The following is a 22,789-nucleotide window of genomic DNA, read 5'->3' as shown; positions in this document are numbered from 1 at the left end:
GAATATCTGAACCTTCAAGTGTTTAAAAGTGAATTGGCTACTGCTCTCGCAAATGGTTCAGGAGTGAACCATTGTTGCTTTTAATGTCTAAAAGACGAAAATAAAAATGCAATTCAGTGCCGTTCCCTTAAGTAACAATACTATTTGAGCTCTTCCTTTAAGTACATATGATATTCGTATCAGTTCCAAAAATGTCCGAGGGACGAGATGCAGCTATTCTTCTGATTGGTTACTTGAGAAGAAAATTGGCTTTCTCTTGTTTTGTGGTTAAATTCAATCCCAAAACTCATAGAGGCACCCCTTCACATTCAACTTATTTCGCAAGACTGCAGTCTGAAACTTGTGTTATCAAACTGAGGATTCCAACACAGGTAAACAGGCTCTGATTCAATCTTCATCACTCTCGTTCAGTCCAGTTGCTCACGACTTTTTTTTCTCCTTTTCCCCCCCACTTTTCTTCCATGTTCCCAGTCTCTTTGGCAGCAAGTTGAACAGGTTAGTCAGAAGGTGTTCGTCCTGTGAATAAACTTTCTCTTCTCTCTGCACCAGCGATGGTCTTGAGCAATGCCTTTTATGTAAATAACTCTTCCTGCTGCCTCCTCATAGAGATCTGAATCCCCAAAGACATCAAGCATCCAGGTACCCCTAGCGTTTACAAGTCTTTTTTTACAATGACCGCAGCCCCGCGTAGCCCTATTCTCTCTCTCAGGCGACATCTAACACCTCTCTACTAAATCTTTCCTGTTTCTTAAAGTCTCCCTCAACTAAATAAGAACACTTTAGAATGTACCCATAAATCAGAACAATTAAATAACATTCATCACTGCTTCTTTGGGTTATACAGGATCCTTTTTACGCACTGGTGAAGTCAAGCTTTGCAACCGAGTAAATGTTTTCGTTACCGGAATGATGTTAAGTGATTTACACACAGATGGACATGAGCAGTTAACTATACATACACAAGGCCCCGCCCCCCCTGAAGATGAATGCTAAAGCCCTCGAAAGCCTCAACATGCACAGTCCAACACTTGCTTCAACTCAACTGCCGCTGTTCCTTCCTTAAAACAAAAGAAATTTAATCCTACACGTCCCTATGTAACGTCCCTCTCACCTCCTACAATCACCTGCTCTTCCATCCAAAGGCTGTACTTATCGGACCCGCTGTCCGAGCCTGATTTCCTGATGGGCACCGGATCCTCCATGAAGTTCCGCAGGATGGTCTACTCCCTCTGCTTCTTCCACGCCGTCGTCCAGGAACGCCGTCTCTTCGGACCCCTGGGATGGAACGTCCCTTACTCGTTCTCCGACACGGATCTCAGGATCTCGGCTAAACAGCTGCGCAATCTGCTTGCGTCGTACGAGGTGGGATGCAGGCTCTGTGTTAGTTGTTTGTATGCTAACCCTGTTACCAACATTGTTAGCTGTGTGTAAGCTACCTCTGTTGCCAACATTGTTAGTCGCTTGTACACTACCTCTGTTGCCAACATTGTTATTGTTGTTATTGCTTTGTATGCTACCTCGTTGTCAACATTGTTTAGTTTGTGTGTAAGCTACCTCTGTTGCCAACATGTTAGTCCAACGTTTACACTACCTCTGTTGCCAACATTGTTAGTCACGTGTACACTACCTCTGTTGCCAACATTGTTAGTCGTGTGTACACTACTTCTGTTGCCAACATTGTTAGTCGCGTGTACACTACCTCTGTTGCCAACATTGTTAGTCGCATGTACACTACCTCTGTTGCCAACATTGTTAGTTGTTTGTATGCTAACCCTGTTACCAACATTGTTAGTTGTGTGTAAGCTACTTCTGTTGCCAACATTGTTAGTCGCTTGTACACTACCTCTGTTGCCAACATTGTTAGTTGTTTGTATGCTACCTCTGTTGTCAACATTGTTAGTTGTTTGTAAGCTACCTCTGTTGTCAACATTGTGAGTCGCGTGTACACTACCTCTGTTCCCAACATTGTTAGTTGCGTGTACACTACCTCTGTTGCCAACATTGTTAGTCGCGTGTACACTACCTCCGTTGCCAACATTGTTAGTTGTTTGTACTCTGCCTCTGTTGCCAAAATTGTTAGTTGTTTGTATGCTAACCTGTCTTCTTGTCCTGTAAAAAGATAAACGAATGGAAGTATGATTTGCTTTTATTTTGTACGTCAGAGTCAAACTGTTGCATGAAATACTAAACTAGAGTATGGTTAACGCTGGCGTTCTTGAGAATTTTTTATCAGGAGTCCTCTCTTTGACTTATGTAATGATTGAATGGTATGTTCTTACTATATTATTATTGTTGTTGTTGTTATTATTCAGATGAACCCCTGTTCATATAAAACCAGCCCAGAGTGGCCATTATAGACTTGGAATTCAAGCTTCCAAAGAATATTAGTGTTCATTTCAAAGAAATTACAAAAGATAGTATGAAATACAGGAAGAAGAGATCAGTTATCAGAAGAGAAAAAAGATAAATTAATGAATTAAGAAATGAAATCGATAAAAATGTAGTTAAATTAGTAGGACACAAGTTGAATTGTATCTCTTGTTTCATTGTTGTTGTAAAAAACAAGATATTTATTAATAAGTATTTTGAAGAGTTTTTAGATGTTACCTAAGTCAAGGAGTGGGTCTGAACTTGTGTGCATTCAGTCTTTATACTAAAAAATTATTCATTATTTTGTTCGTATTAAAAACCATTTTTTCCAATTATTCATTGTTTTGTTCATATTAAAAATCATTTATTCCAATTGTTCATTATTTTGTTCATATTTAAATCCATTTTTCCAATTATTCATTGTTTTATTGTTGTTCTCTTAACCATGTCGTCTCCGTAGGGAGGTAGCGCTGTCAGCACACCTTACGCGGTGCACTGTAGGCATTACTGAAGGTTCTTTGCAGCGTCACTTCGGCCCCTATAGCTGCTGCAACCCCTTTCGTTCCTTTTACTCATACCTCCGTTCATATTCTCTTTCTTCCATCTGACTTTCATCAGCCCTTTCGTAACAATATATATATATATATATATATAATATAATATATATATATATATATATATACACATACAATTCCAATATTTTATTCTTAGTCATATTATGTAACCTATTTCCTAATCTTTCTTATTATATTTGCTTGAGCTATTCCCAATTCATTCTTGCTTTGCCATGTCCCGTATCATGATTTCAAACTTTTGTTTTATAAAAGTCTATCTCGGGATCAAGAAACTTGAGTTCATATATGCTATGAATACAAATCATTATACATGGTTGTATGATTATTATTATATATGTATAATATACATGTATATACGGTACGTGTATATGTATAATATTATATATATATATATATATATATATATATATATATCTCGTACACGTATATATATATACATACTATAATATATGTGTGTATGTTGTGTGTATAGATAATTAACCAGGTGTTTGCCCATAGTATTTCTCTTAGGTATACCTTCATCATACTTTCTTTACAAATATTTTGCTGAACCACATTTCCGTTTATCTTTTGTTTATTTAGGAAATCTAAATACCATTGACCTGCGCTGTACCATTTTCAGGCGAACACGAGCACTGAATGCTGGAAATGTCTACAATAGTTTTAAATTATCAGTTGTTCATACTAATACACCATTTCTTTGTGTGTGAATGAGTGTAGTATTAGCGTATCAGTTTAGATTAGAAGTTCTGTGAAAAGACTATATATATATATATATTATATATATATATGTATGTATATTATATGTATATATATATATATATATATATATATATATATATATATATACACACACATTTATGTGTGTATGTATATATAATCATAAAGATTTCATTTTGTATAGATTTTACGTTTTAAGTTTTTTTACCAGTAATTCACTTTTCCACTAAAATTAGGTTTATTGTATAATCTAAAGATAATTAAGAATAAAAGATAGGTAATCATTCACGAATTATGGATTGTTATTTTTTAAATTAGCCATGTAAATAATTAATGATATCAACATAGAGGAAATTTTATAGCTGATAATGTGAAGACGCCATGATAAATGATAATTATTATCTGTTTGCTGTAGAGTTGTTTTTATAATTGGTGAATAACTTTTCATTAAATATTAACAATTATTCTTTAAGTTAACAGTATCGAGATGAATAATGAAGAATGGCTTTCACTGCATAATCTTAGCAAATTTAATGCAGTTGTCCTAAATATAATTCATATCATTCGGTATTTCAATTGGATTATCAAACTAAACATAATTGTGTCAAAATACTCTTATCTTGATTTTCAAATCGTCTCATAAAAATTCCTTTATCTTATGCAATGTTTCTGTCTGTATTTTTTCTGATAATAAATACACATTTATTTCCTCCATAAGCCAATAATAAATATACATTTATTTCCTCCATAAGCCAATAATAGATAAACATTTATTTTCTCCATAAGTCAGTAATAAATATACATTTATTTCCTCCATAAGCCAATAATAAATATACATTTATTTCCTCCATAAGTCAGTAATAAATATACATTTATTTCCTCCATAAGCCAATAATAAATATACATTTATTTCCTCCATAAGCCAATCATAAATATACATTTATTTCCTCCATAGTCAAGTATAAATTTATACATAATTTCCTCCATAAGCCAATAATAAATATACATTTATTTCCTCCATAAGTCAGTAATAAATATACATTTATTTCCTCCATAAGCCAATAATAAATATACATTTATTTCCTCCATAAGCCAATCATAAATATACATTTATTTCCTCCATAAGTCAGTAATAAATATACATTTATTTCCTCCATAAGCCAATAATAAATATACATTTATCCCCTTAAGCCATAAATATACATATTTCCTCCATAAGTCAGTAATAAATATACATTTATTTCCTCCATAAGCCAATAATAAATATACATTTAGTTTCTCCATAAGCCAATAATAAATATATACATTTTTTACTCCATAAGCCAATAATAAATATACATTTACTTTCTCCATAAGCCAGTAGTAAATATACATTTATTTCCTCCATAAGCCAATAATAAATATACATTTATTTCCTCCATAAACCAATAATAAATATACATTTATTTTCTCCATAAGCCTCTAAAGTAACAATCACTTTTTTTTTTACTAAAAAGCTTCTCATTCTCGTAAATTAAGTCCATTTATTTTTACTTTCTACCCTGTAAATATTTCTTTGATTTATTACAAATTATTATTTTTTATATAAAAAACTTCATAAAACTAAGTCAGATATTTTTTTTATAGTATTAACAAGTATTTTCAGTCTATAACTGTTCTCACCCATGAATAGAATATTTTTGCTAGAAATAGTCATGAGATTACGACAAATTTTTCTCTAGTTTTTTCTGTAAACGATAAGAGAATGATCTATGAAGCTTCAGTAAATTAAATATGTTACATATAAATAAATGCAAGTCATCATAAACAACAGGTACATTCCATGTAAATAGAGGCAGGTCATTATAAACAACAGGTACATTCCATGTAAATAGAGGCAAATCATTATAAACATCAAATGCATTCCATATATAAATAGAGGCAGGTCATTATAAATATCAAATACATTCTATGTAAATAGAGGCAAATCATTATAAACATCAAGTACATTCCATGTAAATAGAGGGACGTCATTATAAACATCATTATTTTCCAAACCTCACTCAAAAAACAGAAGGAAAAATTGACATCTTGAATAATTATTTTCTTTTATCTTCATCAATTTCGTCAAATCTGGATCGATCCATCTTCCACAACGGTGAGCAAGGAATTAAAAAAAAAGTAACAAAATGAGACGTTTCAGAGACATTTGAGACTCATTTTCAGCTTATTGAGAGTTTTTTTATGTGTCACTTCTCATGTGAGATGTCAGTGGGACACATTATTATTATTATTTTTTTTTTTTGGAAGTAGGCTGCTACCAGGACTTTGTCAAGTTTCGTACACATCCACTGAGTGAGCGTTCTTTGATTCTCTCTCTCTCTCTCTCTCTCTCTCTCTCTCTCTCTCTCTCTCTCTCTCTCTCTCCGTGTTGCAACTAAAATAATTGAGTACCTATTCTCTCTCTCTCTCTCTCTCTCTCTCTCTCTCTCTCTCTCTCGTGAAGACTACCATGACATCACCCATTCTCTGAACATCGCACGAAAGACTACAGAGACAGTCGTCACTTTTTCCAGGTCTTAAGAAATCTCACAGAGATTGCTCTCAGCATCATTTCCATCAGTCTGGAACAAATCGATACACTGGAGATTCCAGACCGAATCATCTCCAGTTCTGGAAACGTTTTCTGGATTTTTCATTTAGATTTTTTTAGGCGAGGTGGCCAATGGCATCACGGAGGGTTTCAACAAATTGCCATTTTTGTAGACTAACTTTGTTTTATCACAAGTTTTCATTTAGTTTTTTCTTGTCTTTTTTTTAGGAAAGGTAGTAGAATCACCTACAGCTTTACAATATGCACTTTTTAAAGTTTGGGATTACTTTTTCCATAGTTTTTTATGTAGTTTTTTTAGGAAAATTACTAAAGCCACTTAAAATTTTACTAAAGCCACTTAAAATTTAAAGCTGCACCTTTTTAAATGCACTTTTTGTAGTTATGGAACCAACTTTTCACAATGTTTTCCACTTCTCTTTCTTAGATTAGATTATTGAAACACCACCAGCCTACAAGACAGCACTTTTAAGCTTGTGAAATAATGTTTTCCAAAGGTTTTTATTTAATTTATAAGAATATTTTTTTTTAATTACCAGAAACTTACCAGTAACTCACTTAAAAGTGAACAAATTCAGCAATAAGAAAATATTATAAATGAGTTGCTAATTGGTGCACATTTGAAATGTGAGTATTCATTTCAGTTATATTTCTTTTAATCTGAAGAGTATATATTATCTAAGGATAATTAGGAGAGAGTGTTATATATCAATAAACAAATCTTTTTATATTTCAGCACCGAGTAGTTTAGTGACTGTAAATATTTTCTGTAATACTCTCTTTTCTTTTACGTTTGATATCTCTCACATCCTATCAAGAATTTTTTTGCAATATTATAGATTTTTCCTTCTTTGAACCATTGTTGGATCAGGTAAGAGGATCTGTTATAGAATCATTTCAACCACATTTAGTTGTATACGCTAGTTTTATGAGCTTTCGTTTTTTTGTATATATATTTTCAATGATAAAGGTCCAAACGTAGGTCCTTTGGGCAAGGAAATATTTAAACAGGCTTTCATTTTATTTATATTTATTTAGGCTACACTTTAATCACAGAATATTTCTCTACAGTCTCTGGAGCTAACAGGTGTATATAGGTTAATTACTATAGTATAACCAGGTAGCTGAACCTCATCTCAAAAAGAGAAAGTATCATTAGAACCCCAAAACTGAAGATTCCTAATTAGCTGTCTTAATTTTTGAGCCATAACTGTCTACTCTTAATTTCGGAGTCCAGTACTTGGTCTTGAAGCGTAAACTACAACCTAAATGTTAGAGCCTAGACTCTTGGTTTTATAACTTGGGCTACTGAGTCAGTTTCAGAACCCTTTTTCTGGTGTCTGGCCCAGAATACTGATTTGGGCGTCTTAGTCTCTCACTTTAATTTGATAGACTTAGTTTGGGAATTTGAACTAGAGTCAGTTTTAGAGTCCTGAGTCTTAGTTTAAGAGTCAAGGACTGGATCTTGGGTCTTAATAAAATGTCATCGTTGAAAATATGGAAGTGAGAGTCCTGGCTTTAGTCAGGTACTGGCTGTTAGGTCTTACTTGAGAGAGACGAACTTGAAAGCCATAGTTTTTCAAAAAGGTGGAGCCTCCAGTCTTAGTTAGAAGGGCCGGGCTCAGAGGTCTTAATCAGTTGAAGAATCTTTTCAGAAGGGTCTTAGTTTAAGAACATGGTCTTGATATGTCTTTAAAACTGGATTAAAGGGTTTTAATAACATGACCTCGAGTCAAGTAACCTAACCCAGGAAATTACTTATTGTCTTACTTCAAAGGGCTTAGCTAACGCCAGCAAAATATTCCCTGCTGCAGGAGATCCCCTGGGAAGCCCTCCACTACCTGACGGCCGAGTGCAACTACGGCGGGAAGGTCACGGACGAGAGGGACCGCAGGACGCTAAGTACCATCCTGCGGAAGTTTTACAATCCTGGGGTCGTGGAGGGAGATTCCTACAGCTTCGACCAGCAGGGTTGGTGGAAGTTTTGTCGATGACTCTTTATAATATAATAATAGTAATGTCTGTGTACTATAAGAGGAAGCATAAACAAGTGTCTCTCTCCTGACGCAGGAGTCTACACGACGCCCCTAGACGGAGAGGACATGGACCACTACCTGACCCACATTTCGGAACTGCCCCGAGACGCCCCGCCCCACGTCTTCGGCATGAATAGCAACGCCAGCATCAACAAGGACCAGGCGGAGACAAACAAGCTCTTCGCCGCTGTCCTCCTGACGCAGGTGGGTGCTCAAGCTCTTCTGTAGGAGTTAGTTCTCATTTTTCCTACGATTTGATTTTTCACTCATTTCAGATAGCTTTGAGGATTAATTTGTTCATTTCTAGTGTTAGATTGTTATTGTTTACTCTTGCATTTGTTATTGTATACATTTCTGAAATGCTCTTTAATTGAACTTTGCTCATATGTTTGTTTTCTGTATGTTTTTCTGTTATGTGAATTTTTTTCACTGCCCACCGCCTCAATGGCGTGGTCAGTATGGTGTTGGCGTGCCACCTCGGTGGCCGCGAGTTCGATTCTCGGTCATTCCATTGAGGAGTAAGAGATGTGTATTTCACTCTCGGAAGTCACGTAAAGCCGTTGGTACCGTTGATGAATAACCACTGGTTCCATGCAACGTAAAAACACCATACAAACAAACAAACAAACAAACTCTTGATTGCGTTAGTGGATTCTAGCCAGTACTTTCTGTCTCTCAGAGATACTGTTAATTCACTTCATTATATGATATGCAGACGATATAACGTATGTATGAATGTATAGTGCATGTATATTCATTTTGTCATTCGAATATGAAGGGAAAATCATGTTTTAATTCTGAATATCTACATCACTATCATTTTTTCTCCCCTCATATTGTTATCTCCCTGTCAACCTCCTGATTTATTTGGCTTTGTGGGTATGCACGCGCTCATTCTCGACCCTGGGCAACTCTTGGGTATCACGTTGCATATCCCATTTGTATACTGTATAAAAAATAGTAATATATGTGTATGTATGATTGTATGCATGTAGGTATGTTCTGATCATGCAAATCTGGCAGAAGAATCAAGTTAATTCTTCCTCGTCTTATCTCCTCAGTCGACCTCTCTCTCCTCGGGAGGTGACGGAGGGAGCGAGGGAGACACCGTAGGGCGTACCTGCGAGGACATCCTGAACCGCATCCCTCCTCCCTTCCACGTGGACGCCGCCCTGGCCAAGTACCCCACCAGGAGGGAGCAGTCGTTCAACACAGTGTTGGTGCAGGAGATGTGCCGTTACAACACCCTCATAGCCACCATCACTTCTACTCTGCATGCCGTGCTCAGAGCGCTGGAAGGTACGACGGAGAGAGTTACTAGCCGTTTCAAAGGCATATGGAGCCGTTTCAAAGGCAAATCCCACCTACTACTACGAGGGGGAGAGATACTGGTTGCTGTAGTTTATTCCACGAGAATAAAACGATGATTTAGCCTGGTGAAGTACTTGAATAAGTAATAATTCGATGCGTTTCTGAATTTAAAAAAGACAGTAGTCTTAATTAAGGTTTAGAAAGAGGCTTGACGACTTAACGGTATTTAAAAATGATTACAATACTGAAAAACGGGAATCATGACAGTCTCAGATGTTCTATGGAATCTTAAAAACTTCGCGATCTGAGGACCTTTAACTAAAAACAGATAAAGAAACCACAAAAACTCAAGGATTCTCTACATGCACTCATATTGCAATGCAGCATTTTAGCAACTTAAACTTCTTCTGTTATTCCATCAAAGGTCAAAAAACTCTGATACTCCTGAAGTCTTATTAGGCTTTAAAAATGATAGCTATTGGAAAGTTAGATATTTTGTTAGGTATTCATAATTTACCCTTAAACATACATATTAGCATCTTAGGATTACGGAAATGCAGCAATATTGTGAAGGTAAGTGATACCTTTATCTTTGACATTTAATGAATAATAAGTTAGTAGCGTATTTTTAATATTAAACAGAATAATACCTTTTGAATATTTGATGAATAATTATTATCAGACGTTTGAAGTCACGTCCATTAAAGAACATATAATCATCGCTCAGTAGTAACGTGGAAGGGTGGTAATAGGACTGAATTATCATGAGATAACAATTTACTACCTAAGGAGTCATAGGTTAACTGGATTGAATCCTATGCAGGATCCGAGAGCCTCTCGGAGGAGGTCGAGGAGGTGCTGGTTGGCGTCCGAACCGGCAGAGTGCCCACGATGTGGCGCTGCAAGTCCTACCCGACGCTGAAGGGATTGGGTTCCTATATCACAGACTTAGTGCAGCGGCTTCAGTTCCTACAGGTAATGGGGGCTGATACGTATACAATAGATGAGGACAGAGAGAGATCAGAAGTGTGTGAGAGGTAAAAAGATAAAGGATATGATAAGAGAGATTCGAGGACGGGATGTTTTGGTAATTATAAGTAATTATAGGAGTGAAGAAGGCTTGGGAGAAACCCTGTAGATAGAGGTCTACATGTATATAGAATATAAGATGGTCTATATAGAAAATCCATACATTATGAGGTTTCTTGATTTATTGGACATTATCTTCTGTTTCCTCTTCCCTTCTTAAAGAATAATTATGTATAGGTTGTTCATTTATCGGATTCTTCTTATCGATTGATTCGTTGACTCTTGGCAGATGAATGATTGCTAAGGTTTGTTTCTCATAGGTGTTGTACTTTTGGTCTTGTCTTCTACATACATTTCATCTCTCTCTCTCTCTCTCTCTCTCTCTCTCTCTCTCTCTCTCGTGTATATATATATATATATATATATATATATTATATATATATATATATATATATATATGTATATATATATATATATATATATATATATATATATATATATATATATATATATATATATATATACTATATATATACATAATATATATATATATATATATATATATATATATATATATATATATATATATATATATATATATATATATATAATATATATATATATATGTATATATATATATAGATATATATATATACTATACATAATATATATATATATATATATATATATATATATACATTAGTATATACGTTATATATATATATATATATGAATATATATATAAAATATGTATATATATATATATACGTATGTATAATTTATCTGTACATGCATATATAATAGTTTATAAAAGTACAACTATACGATATAAATGTATATAAAAGTATTATGTAATAAATGCATGGTAATACACACTCTTGCATGCAGCAAAATCTTCTCCTACAGCCGTTTATGAAAGGATTAGGCCTAATTCTTAAACAGTCGTTTCATTTGAAATATTTCATATCTTACTATAATGGGGGTTATGTCTGTCCATCCGTCTGTCATTCAATCACTGTCAAACGTCTGGTCCAATGGGCATGAAACTTGGCAGGGTTATAGTGGGGACTCCTAAGATGGTTTATAATGGGGTTTCATCCTACCTCCCCCGCCTCCGAAGGGTATGGGGATGAGAAGGGATTCCTTGAAACGGAGCTGGTTCTGCCCGTGAAACGGGGCTGGTTATGCACGTAGACTTAGCTACTTTATGAATTTATCATACATAATTTCTGTATACATATGTTTGCTAGTAGATTGTAGTAGAATGACAACTCTTCTTCCCTCAGAATTGGTTCGAGAACGGCACCCCTCGTGTATTTTGGATCAGCGGGTTCTTTTTCACACAATCTTTCCTGACGGCTGTTCTGCAGAACCACGCCAGGGCCTACACGCATGCAATCGATCTCCTGGCCTTTCATTTTCAGGTATTTATTGGCGATTTAGTTATTTTTTCCTCACAACTATGTAGTTAAAAGCTTTATATATGCTTCCCTTGTGTTATGGATGTATTGCAGTGGTCTTGGAAGCAACAGGAATTTGTAATGTTAGAATTAACAGAAATATGTTTCCCATTTAGATCAAATTTGGTTTTAAGCCACACCCCTGTGTAGTATGGTTGCCATGTGCTTCCAGATAGACTATCGCCACGTATTGACCTTTGTTTATGTTGAAATTTAACACATTACCAAGAATCATTATACAGGAATTCCTAATGTTAAAATTAACAGAAATATGTTTCCCGTTTAGATCAGGTTTGGCTTTAAGCCACACCCCCTGGATGGTATGGTTGCCATGTGCTTCCAGATGGAATACCACCATGTAGTGACCATTGTTTACATTTAAGTTTAACACATTACCAAGAATCATTATACAGGAATTCCTAATGTTAAAATTAACAGAAATGTTTCCCGTTTAGATCAGGTTTGGTTTTAAGCCACACCCCCTGGATGGCATGGTTGCCATGTGCTTCCAGAAGGAAAACCACCATGTAGTGACAATTGTTTATGTTGAAGTTTCTCATATAACCAAGAACCATTATATTTCTTTTCGTGGGTAAAACTGTACTTTGCCCTCGCGAAGAATTCTTTTGAAGTAGTCCAGTAATAGTGTAGCCATTTCTCAGTGGAGGAAGCAAGCGATCATCAACTGGAGTCAAAAGCCATTGATGAATCCAAGATCGTTTATAAAGGTTTTTGCTGTCATTGGTCTGCCAAGCTTTAATAAGCGGTGATTTACGAGTATATATCATTAGCAGCAACTTTCAAAAGATATGTACTGTATCTGAATGGGAGTGATGAGGTGCTATTGACTTTGAAGTTCCTTTATAGTACAGTCGAGGAGGGTGATTTGTTCCTGCTAATTTGATAATGATTTCCAATTTTCTTTTTTTGCACTTAAGTATCCTTTCGAACTGTAGTGTAGTACGCCGTTGAATTTCATTAATGTTTTATTATGAAGGGACTTAGGATGGAACATTTCATTGCGCGAAGAGAAGCAATAGAAAAAATACCCTTTTAATGCGTAGACAAACTGATTTAAGATGTATGATTGTGGGACACGAATAAATCAATCTGAAATGACCGGCGACTGACGTAAATAAATGCACTAATCGTTAGATCAATGGATGTGAGAATATTTACCTAGAAGATAGTTGCGCAGAGAACATTTGATAAGCCAGTTGAAATAACTTCTAAATTACAAGTTTTCAAAGAATGTACAATGAATAAATCACAAATGGAAACCTTTTAATTAATGTAATTCTTTACACAGGTTTGTGACGTAGACGACGACAGCCCCGAACCGGAAGTGGGCACCTACATCCGGGGTCTCTTTCTGGAGGGCGCCCGCTGGGACCCGGAGATGTGTCGCTTGGACGAAGCGCTGCCCAGGAGATTGCACGAGAATATGCCCCCGGTAAGTGCCCTGCAAGAATATGCCAGAGGTCAATAGCGCTCGAGAATGTGTCGCTTGAAGAATTTCACTGGCTGTAATTAGTGATGGACGTACCTCGGCTTTTATTGAAAAAGTAACAAAACAATCAATTTTACGAAATGATTCAGTGATGACGCATCAAATCCAATGAAGAAATCAAAGATAATTTAGAAATAAAAATATCTAATTAGGAAAATAAATGATCATTGGGGATTAAGAACGTCTCATTAAGAAAATAAAAGCGAATTTAGAATTAAGAATAGCTGATTAACAAAATTCAAGATCATTTACCTTGAAGAATGTCTAAATTTATTCTTTTTTTTATCAGTCATCCTATTCGATTGGGTGTTTTTTTTAATTTTTATATAGTGTGGGGTTCCGGGTTACATCCTGCCTCCTTATGAGTCTATCACTTGTCTTAATATCTGCGCTGTTTCTAGGAGCACACTCTTCTGCATGAGCCCTGGAGCTACTTAGGCATCTAGTGTTTCCAGGTTCCTGTTTAGGGATCTTGGGATTGTCTCTAGTGTCCCTATTATTATTATTATTATTATTATTATTATTATTATTATTCAGAAGATGAACCCTATTCATAGGGAACAAGCCCACAACAGTGGCCATGATAAACTTGAAATTCTTCAAACATCCTAAGAATATGAAGGTGTTAATTTGAAAGAGGTAACAGAAGGTAATGGAAGATACAGAAAGAGGCGATCGATTATTAGAAAACATTAGAAAAACAGACGAATTAACAAAATTAATTAAGAAATAGGAGTAAGAACTGTGAATAAAGAAAATTAACGATCACTCAGAAACAAAAGAATTAACCTTCTATCCCCCCAACTACCAACAGATCTGGCTGAAGCCGATGGTACGGGAGGAGATACCCCCGGAACCAACTTACTCGTGCCCCGTCTACAAGACCAGCGAGAGGAGGGGCAACCTGACCACGACAGGGCACTGCACCAACTTCGTCATCTCCGTCAGCATACCCACTCACCTGCCGCAGGATCACTGGATCCTCAGGGGCGTTGCCCTGCTCTGTTCGCTCTCAGATTAGGACGTCTTGTCAGGAATGCTTCTTGGGAATTGCTCTTGTATTTGGGTGATTATATTGTCGGCAAAGTGGTCTCTCTTTTTTTAATCCTGTTTGGGGATGATTTGCATGTGTGTGTATATGTATAGGTATGTATGTATACTCGTGTATATATATATACTGTGTATATATACATATATATATATATATATATGTGTGTAAGTGTAAATATATATATTATATATATATAATAATATATAATATATATAGTAATATAATATATTATTATATATATATATATATATTATTATATATATCGTAGATATATATATATATATATAGTAATATATATATATATATATATATATATATATATATATATCTTACATATATATCTCTATATGTATGTGTGTAAGTGTAAATATTATATATTATATATAGATATATATATTATATATACATATAGATTTATATATATATATATTATCTATATATATATATATCTTAGTATATCTATCTATATATATCTATTATCTATATATCTATATATATATATAATATTATATATAATATCTATATTATCTATAGATATATTGATAATATAATCTATATATATATATATCTATATATATATATATATTCTATATATAATGTCTATATATATATTATATCTAGATATATATAATATATATATGGGGAGAGATAGATATAATATAGATATATATATCATATATTAGATATATTAGATATATTATATTAATAATATATATATATATATATATATTATATTAATGACACAATTATTAACAAACCGTCATCATCACTGTTCGTATCGCCACAAAAACAAAATCTGACATAACACCTGATTCCACATACACTGATAAATTTGATGACACAGCACTTCCTGGATCAATAACGGACTAGACACCGAGACAGTACTTCGACAGGAATGATGAATCGTGATCGTAAAACCTGCTACGCCAGGGAAGGCATTAATCAATCAGTATACAGAGGCGAAGACGCAGCTTATAATGATAGAGGGTTATTGACTGCATATGAATCAGCTTGTAGCCTTGTCCATTGTGTCGAGGTATTGGTGTGTATACTTGTATCTATACTTACACAGTGCGCCTCATGCGGTGTACTGTAAGCATTGCTTAAGGTTCTTAGCAGCGTCGCTTCCATAGGCCCATTGCTGCAACCTCTGTCATTCCTTTTACTGTACCTCCTTTCATATTCTCTTTCTTCATCTTACTTTCCACCCTCTCCTAACAATTGATTCATAGTGCAACTGCTTTGAGGTTTTCCTCCTGTTACATCTTTCAAACCTTTTACTGTCAACTTCCATTTCAGTGCTGAACGACCGCACAGGTCCCAGTGCTTGGCCTTTGGCCTAAATTCTATATTCAACTCAACTCAATAATTACAATTTCATGGTAAGAGATTATGAAGATTAGAGGTGCCTCACACTGAGGGACCTGGGGCAACCCGAACAAGATGAAAGGTAAGGTCTCCTTTCCATAGCTATGGATAAGAGGAAACTATCTATACATTATTTAACCGTTCCCCTTTTCTCTCATTTCCATAGCTATGGATAAGAGCAGAAACTATCTACACATTATTTTTCTGAAAACAGTGACGAGTCCTTTCCTAAAGACGATGAAACATGAAGAAATATGCTTCAGTGAAGCCTTGTGGCTCAATAAATAACGTTCCGTAGACCATAAAAGGGTTATTAATCTATGATTTAGCACACTGTCTATTATCTCCTTAGGGGAGGTAGTGCCGTCAGTGCACCTCACACAGTACACTGTAGGCATTACAATTCACGAATCTTTTTGCTATATAGAGGTCATGACCTCGTAGAGGCAGAAGATAACAAAGCATATCGTGGATCCTCGTGCTATGGAGATGACCTCGTAGAGGCAGAAGTGGGCAGTATTTTATAGTGCCTCTTGGTAAAGAGGTTGTGACCTCGTAGAGGCAGAAGTGGACAGCTTTTTATAGTCCCTTTTGCTATAAATGCGTATAGGCAAAAGTTGACAAACTATTCTATAGTCCCTCTTGGTATAGAGATGACCTCGTAGAGTTAGAATTCGTCAAAAAATTTCATTGACCCTCTTGCTATAATAAAGGTCATGACCTCGCGGAGGCAGAAGTGGACAAAGCGTTTTATGGATCACCCTCTTGAACCATCGTGTCGTGACCTATTATCACGTGAAGGTCATTTAAATGTCACCTGAATCATGAGAATGACCAATGACCCTAAATGATCTGTAATCGATGTCTGAAAGATCTTTGGCGTCATTTGCACTCCTAATCAATTTCCTTAATCATTTTTTGTTCATTTTTCTTGTTTTTATTTGTTTGGTATTTTTTCGGGCTAAATACAATGCAGAGATAAGTATTTATATATGTCTGCGGTCAGGTATACTTCAGGGAAAGTGTATTATATTAATATTAAAAGGCAAAATATATAGATAATATATTTTACATAAATTCTTCAAAGAGACGAAATATACATTAAACATTTCGTTCCCACGTAATATGTCCCAATTTCTTTGGGTTAATTTCATTCGTTATCAAAATCCCTTATCACAAACAATAAATTAGCAGACCAATTTTATCTTTTGAGGGAATCGTTATGTAAAAGGTACATTACGAATAAACAACTAAAGCAAAAACAAAAATAAAACGGGGCTGTTGCCACAACACCATCAAGCAATAATCACTAAGAATTATGGGAAAGTAGTCTTCGGCGCAGACTTCCTCTGCGCATGCGCCAACAGGTCTAATCCTTTAGAATCATAACCTTCCGACTCCGAGTGAGCGCTCAGTCCACCTTCCTGAACTGAACTGACCTGGTCAGGTACTGGGCATCAAGAACTGAGCAACCTCCCTTTGGGCGGGAAGTGTCTGACCCACGCAACATGGATTACGGGTATTTTATCTCGCTGGGAGCATTCGTGATCTCCTGGGTATCCCTTCACGGGGAGGGCGTCATCATCTCTCGCGGGTACCAGAGGGTATGTGGAATTTGTACTCATTTTTTATTTTTTTCCTGACCATAAAAAGTGTTAATTCAAACGAATATGGGACATTTATTGTGGTCTTTTGTTATAGATAAAATTTAAAAAGACTTGAGATTTTAACAATTTCAAATAATCTTTTTTTAAAAATTCTGAATCCAAATTTCTCCAGAAACTTATTTTGTCTCGAATCCAAAATAAGTTATATCAGTATCCTAAAAACAACTAAATCATTCATTTTTTCTTTGATAAACATATTCATTATTTTAATTTTCATAAATATTTTCATACGGTTACATATAGCCAACCATTTTTTAAATATTCTAATTTTCCTAAAACTAAATTATAGTAAATGTTTTCAAATATGCATTCTAAAAGCATGACTGAATCATTCATTTTTTTTTTCTTAGACAATCATTATCATTTTCATTTTCGTAAATTTTTACAAATGGTTGTAATTCCCGTCATTTTTAAAAAACGTTCGCTAAACCACAAACGACTTCTTGACCTTTTCAATACAAACTCCTGAAGGATTCTTCTAATCCAAACAGAGCATCCTGCCAGAGACGTCTCTCTCTTGCACCTCGTCCACGCATCCACTGCCTTCCCAAATGGCCACTTCAGAGTTGGTTTACTGCTCCACAGTCTGCTCCAAGCAACCTACCTCCTCCTGCGCCGCCTTCTGCATTGTTGGTGGGTGAATTATTATCTTTCAAGCCTTCTCACTGTCGATTTCCTCCTCTTTTACACCTTTCAACAGTTCTCACTGTCGATTTCCTTCTGTTACACCTTTCAAGATTTCTCGCTGTCGATTTCCTCCTGTTACACTTTTCAGAACCTTTTCTCTGTCGATTTCCTCCTGTTACACCTTTCAAAACCTTCTCTCTGTCGATTTCCTCCTGTTACACCTTTCAAAACCTTCTCTCTGTCGATTTCCTCCTGTTACGCTTTTCAGAACCTTCTCGCTGTCGATTTCCTCCCGTTACACCTTTCAAAACCTTCTCTCTGTCGATTTCCTCCTGTTACGCTTTTCAGAACCTTCTCTCTGTCGATTTCCTCCTGTTACACCTTTCAAAACCTTCTCACTGTCAATTTCCTCAGGGCCCAATGCTTGGCCTTTGGCCTAAATTCTATATTCCAATTCCGTTTCTGGAAACTTCTAGCTCCTGTACTGTGAGCATGCTGTTCTATTTGCAAGGGATCTGCAAATTCATTTCAAGTGTGCTTTTCATAGTCGAAGTGAAGAATTAAAAATGGTGCGATTACGCAGCCATTTTCTGAAAATGAAACTTGACAAACTCTTCTCAGTGGGTTAGGTTACATTAAGCCCAAAGTCAGCCAAGGCAATTGTAAAAGTGCTAAAGGGACTAAGACGCCTCTTGTGGACCTTAGGTCTTATCAGGGAAACATCCAGACTCATCAAGAGTACAAAGATTAGTAAAGAGGGGTTTATTATTATTATTAATGTTAATTTTTTCCCTTTCGTTCAGACAATAACTGCCTCCTACTCAACTTGATGGTGTCAGCAGGCGAGATACCCATAACAGGGGCTATCGGGACTACTACTTGTTACGTGCCCATCAGCACTACAGGACCTACCACGATGGACCTCCTTAGGGGCAAGTCCGTGACACCACAGGACTCTTGGGATGGAGCATACGCTGCTGTAGAGACGGTGGTAAGGGTGGAAATGAAATGGGATATTTATAGGCCCTTGATTATGACTTTCTTGGTGTGGACACTGAACCTGTTTAGTGTTTCCTGGCTGTGGGATTCGACTTGACCTAGAAATTTAGTCTTGGTCAATTATTGTTCTATATTTGATCAATTGTAGCAGTTTTAGAACCTCCGACTGATCACTCAATAATATGCCCTGTGTGACTGTAGGAACGCAGGAGAATGTACTCTGTTTTGAGCCACTTTTTATTCTAGCCTTGATAAAAAGCATTCGATATTATTCTGTGGGACTGTAGGAAGAGGAGGTGAATCTATTGTCTATGTATGTCCCAGTTGATCTGTCAGCTCAGTGATGGTTACCACCAACTTGCCATATCACAGTGACTACACAAAACTTGATTTCCAGACTGTAGTAATCATCTTCACCGGCAGGTGACCGGCTCCAGGTGTGAACTTGTAGCTGAAGACTGCTTCTGCACAACCTCCAGCTTTTGGCCCTCAGTGGTTGTCAAAATGGACACATCCCAGTCGGTAGCCAGCGTCGTGGTCACAGTTTCGACCTTCTATCCCGATTATTTCCGGAATGTTGAAGTTCGAGTAAGTGAGGTTTTTTTGTAATTAATTTATGTTTTGGAGACCGTAGTGGTTTTAAATTTATAGTGACTAATTGCCATGAGTTGTGTTTTTAGTTTTCTTTTGTATGATTGATTACAGTGATGTTGACTTAATGCTTTGTTTTTCTTTTTGCAGAATATTTCCAGAATGTTTTTACGATTAAACTGTTGAATATTCAGGATGAAAGCTGCGTGGTTTGAAAGGGAAAGTCCCTTAGAAGATATGCTCTCTCTCTCTCTCTCACCTAACCTCTAGACTATATTCCAGGTTGGCAATTCTGGAACTCGGAGTGACGCCCTTCTGACAAAATACACAGGAACGGCCAATAAAGGGCAGAGACTCATCCTGAGAGGAAACAAGACCCTCACGGGGACACACGTGTCCCTCTTCAGGGACGTCTTCATAGCCAGTAGCTTTTGCCTGTGCCTGGTGGAGGCTTACAGCACCTGATGGAGCTCTAGACCGTCTCTTGTACCAGACGCTCTCCAGTTCAGCTTCAGAGTTTGAGAATTGTGATGCCGGACAAGTTTATTGTTTTTTTTTTTTTTTTTAATCTGCTGCTGTATTCTTCAATAATATTTTTTTATTTCTGGGTTCGAGCAGGTACTTGCAAGTTCATTCTTTATAAGGTTTGAATTTTTAAGGTCCTGGAGGATAAATAACTATAGATATTTTTAAGGCTGAGCTGAAAACCTCCATTCAAATATCAACTCAGAACTTTAAAGCAAAAAAAAAATAATAGTCGTCAGCTGAGTATCTGATAACTGGCTGTCGATTTTTTGGAAGTTCTGAGTTGGTACTTAAAAGTGGAGGTTTTTCAGTTCAGATTTATCAAAAGTCCTGAGTTGCTACCTAGTAAGTAGTGTAAGGTGTTTCTGTATGAGTAGATTATTGACAGCAGATATGCTATAAATAAGCTTTTGCTTGACAATAGATGTGTTTCAGGCCTGTAGGGCAGTTTATTCAATATTTTCTCAATATTTTCTTTTAATACCAATGTGTTTCAACAAGAGAAAAGGCCTCCATGTCTCCTCTTGTCAGCTACCCAGCTAGATTTGAAGAATTGTTTTTCATATTTTAGCTTGCTATTTTGAATGTTATAAAGCAGTGAAATTTATAATCATATACTGTAGATGTACTTAATATTTATAGGTTAACCAAATATATTCTATTACGTGTAGACCAGTGTTTTTGCGTGATTTGATAGCACTAAATCTGAGAGGATTTCCAAGTGCAGTTACCCACACATTCACTGATATCACATATTCTCGTTAGTTTGTTCCTTAGAAAGCACTTAGAAATAAGAAAACAATTAATGTTGATAGATTTCTTCATACAGAGAGGCTAACAAACTCTCATGGAAAATTATATTCAACTATTTGAGGAGTCTTGGTACAAGTTTACGGTTATTGTATTTATTTTGTGTGAAGTAAACAATAAAAAGAAAACAGATGTCGATATAATGAGTTTATTCCATATTTAATGTATATAAAAAAAACCCAAAAATTGACAGTTTCAGAAAGTAATCTCTAATGCTTTTAAAAGTTTTCGTTTATTTTTTTTTCTAAAAATTCCGCTTCTGTGAACTGTCTTGTTAGTGATGACTTGGAAATGGTTGCCAAAAGTGTGGAAAACATACAGTCCTTTAATAAAAGTAAAAGTAAGAGCTTTGAAACTCAAAATTAATCCGGTAGGTTACATCATAAATGTAGGATTCAGTCCTAAACCATTTCAGTATCAAGTAATCCTTCTCTATATAGCTATTTGTCAATGTGGCAAAATTAGTGTTTACTACAAATATGAAACCTCTCGTTGGATTCCATTTTTCAATACAGAGAACTTGTTGGCACAGAATGTTTTTGGAATAAATATAAATCTATGTGATTAACATATGGTGTTTAAAGCATGTAGTTGCGATCTCTCTCTCTCTCTCTCTCTCTCTCAACTCTCTCTCATCTCTCTCGTCTCTCTGCTCTCTCTCTCTCTCTCTCTCTCTCTCTCTCTCTCTCTCTCTCACATAAAAACATCGCAGTATTCAATTTAATCAGGTACATATACATTTCCGCTGAAAATCAGTTCAGAATTTTTGATACCATGTTTCGCAAGTCATCGTAAACTGTAGAGAGCTGGTTTGTCATAGAATACCATGAAATTAAATTTAGTTTTCTATAAACAGCTTATTACGTTTTCTATAGTTTTTATAAGTGACTAGTCCAGATTCAAAATTGAGCTCATTCGTGTGCTTATCTCCACTGTGTGAACAACGCTCAGCAGAGTAATCTTAGAAATTGAAACTATTGTTAGATACAGGTTATAGGACAACAATTTATCAACAACTAAAGGCGAGTATACTTCGTCTGCGAACTATAAATTTTAACAGGGAAATATTATACAGTTTGTCCGTTTTGGACCAGATTACTATCCTACTACTAGGTATTTCTTTTCCAAAGGCAGGTTGCGTTGGTATCTCATCTTTGTTAGAAACTTAGAAGGGGTGTTATTCCGCTACTACTTCTATCATTACTATCAATGACAGAAGTTATTGTTACTCATTAGGGTCAAACAAGCAACAACATATAATGACTTCAGTCAATTACAGAAATTACTAATTACCAGATTCGTTTAAGAGAAATCAAGACCCTTTCTCTACATAAAGAATTCATTGCGTTGTGTTACAGACATGAAAGGACATATATACTATATTCTATTGTGTTTTGCCCCGGAATTATTACTTACTAGGTTAAAATGAAGTTGTTGCCGAGTTCGGATTACAATAGGCACGGGTAAACCACGATACCACTAATATATATTCAATTTTACCCAGTCACGGAATCCCACGCACAGATATGCATATCCCTAGCGATTTATCC

The 22,789-nt window shown here is 35.6% G+C and overlaps 1 protein-coding gene across 1 annotated transcript in view; it reads left to right on the top strand.

Annotated features, from left to right (window-relative positions):
- LOC135201137 (dynein axonemal heavy chain 7-like) overlaps positions 1–14,680 on the top strand; it is a 75,099-nt gene extending 60,419 nt beyond the window's left edge. The window contains exons 73-80 of the mRNA XM_064230015.1: positions 1,143–1,362; positions 8,070–8,226; positions 8,326–8,495; positions 9,353–9,590; positions 10,426–10,577; positions 11,918–12,055; positions 13,401–13,544; positions 14,416–14,680. Coding sequence (XP_064086085.1) covers positions 1,143–1,362; positions 8,070–8,226; positions 8,326–8,495; positions 9,353–9,590; positions 10,426–10,577; positions 11,918–12,055; positions 13,401–13,544; positions 14,416–14,622 — 1,426 coding nt within the window. The 3' untranslated portion in view covers positions 14,623–14,680. The remainder of the gene's footprint in view (positions 1–1,142; positions 1,363–8,069; positions 8,227–8,325; positions 8,496–9,352; positions 9,591–10,425; positions 10,578–11,917; positions 12,056–13,400; positions 13,545–14,415) is intronic.
- Positions 14,681–22,789: the final 8,109 nt, after the last annotated feature.

This window comes from Macrobrachium nipponense, chromosome 28 (assembly GCF_015104395.2).
Source record: "Macrobrachium nipponense isolate FS-2020 chromosome 28, ASM1510439v2, whole genome shotgun sequence".
Lineage (NCBI taxonomy): Eukaryota > Metazoa > Arthropoda > Malacostraca > Decapoda > Palaemonidae > Macrobrachium > Macrobrachium nipponense.
The sequence above is the reverse complement of the archived record's forward strand: the minus strand, read 5'-3'. Positions and strand labels throughout refer to the sequence as shown.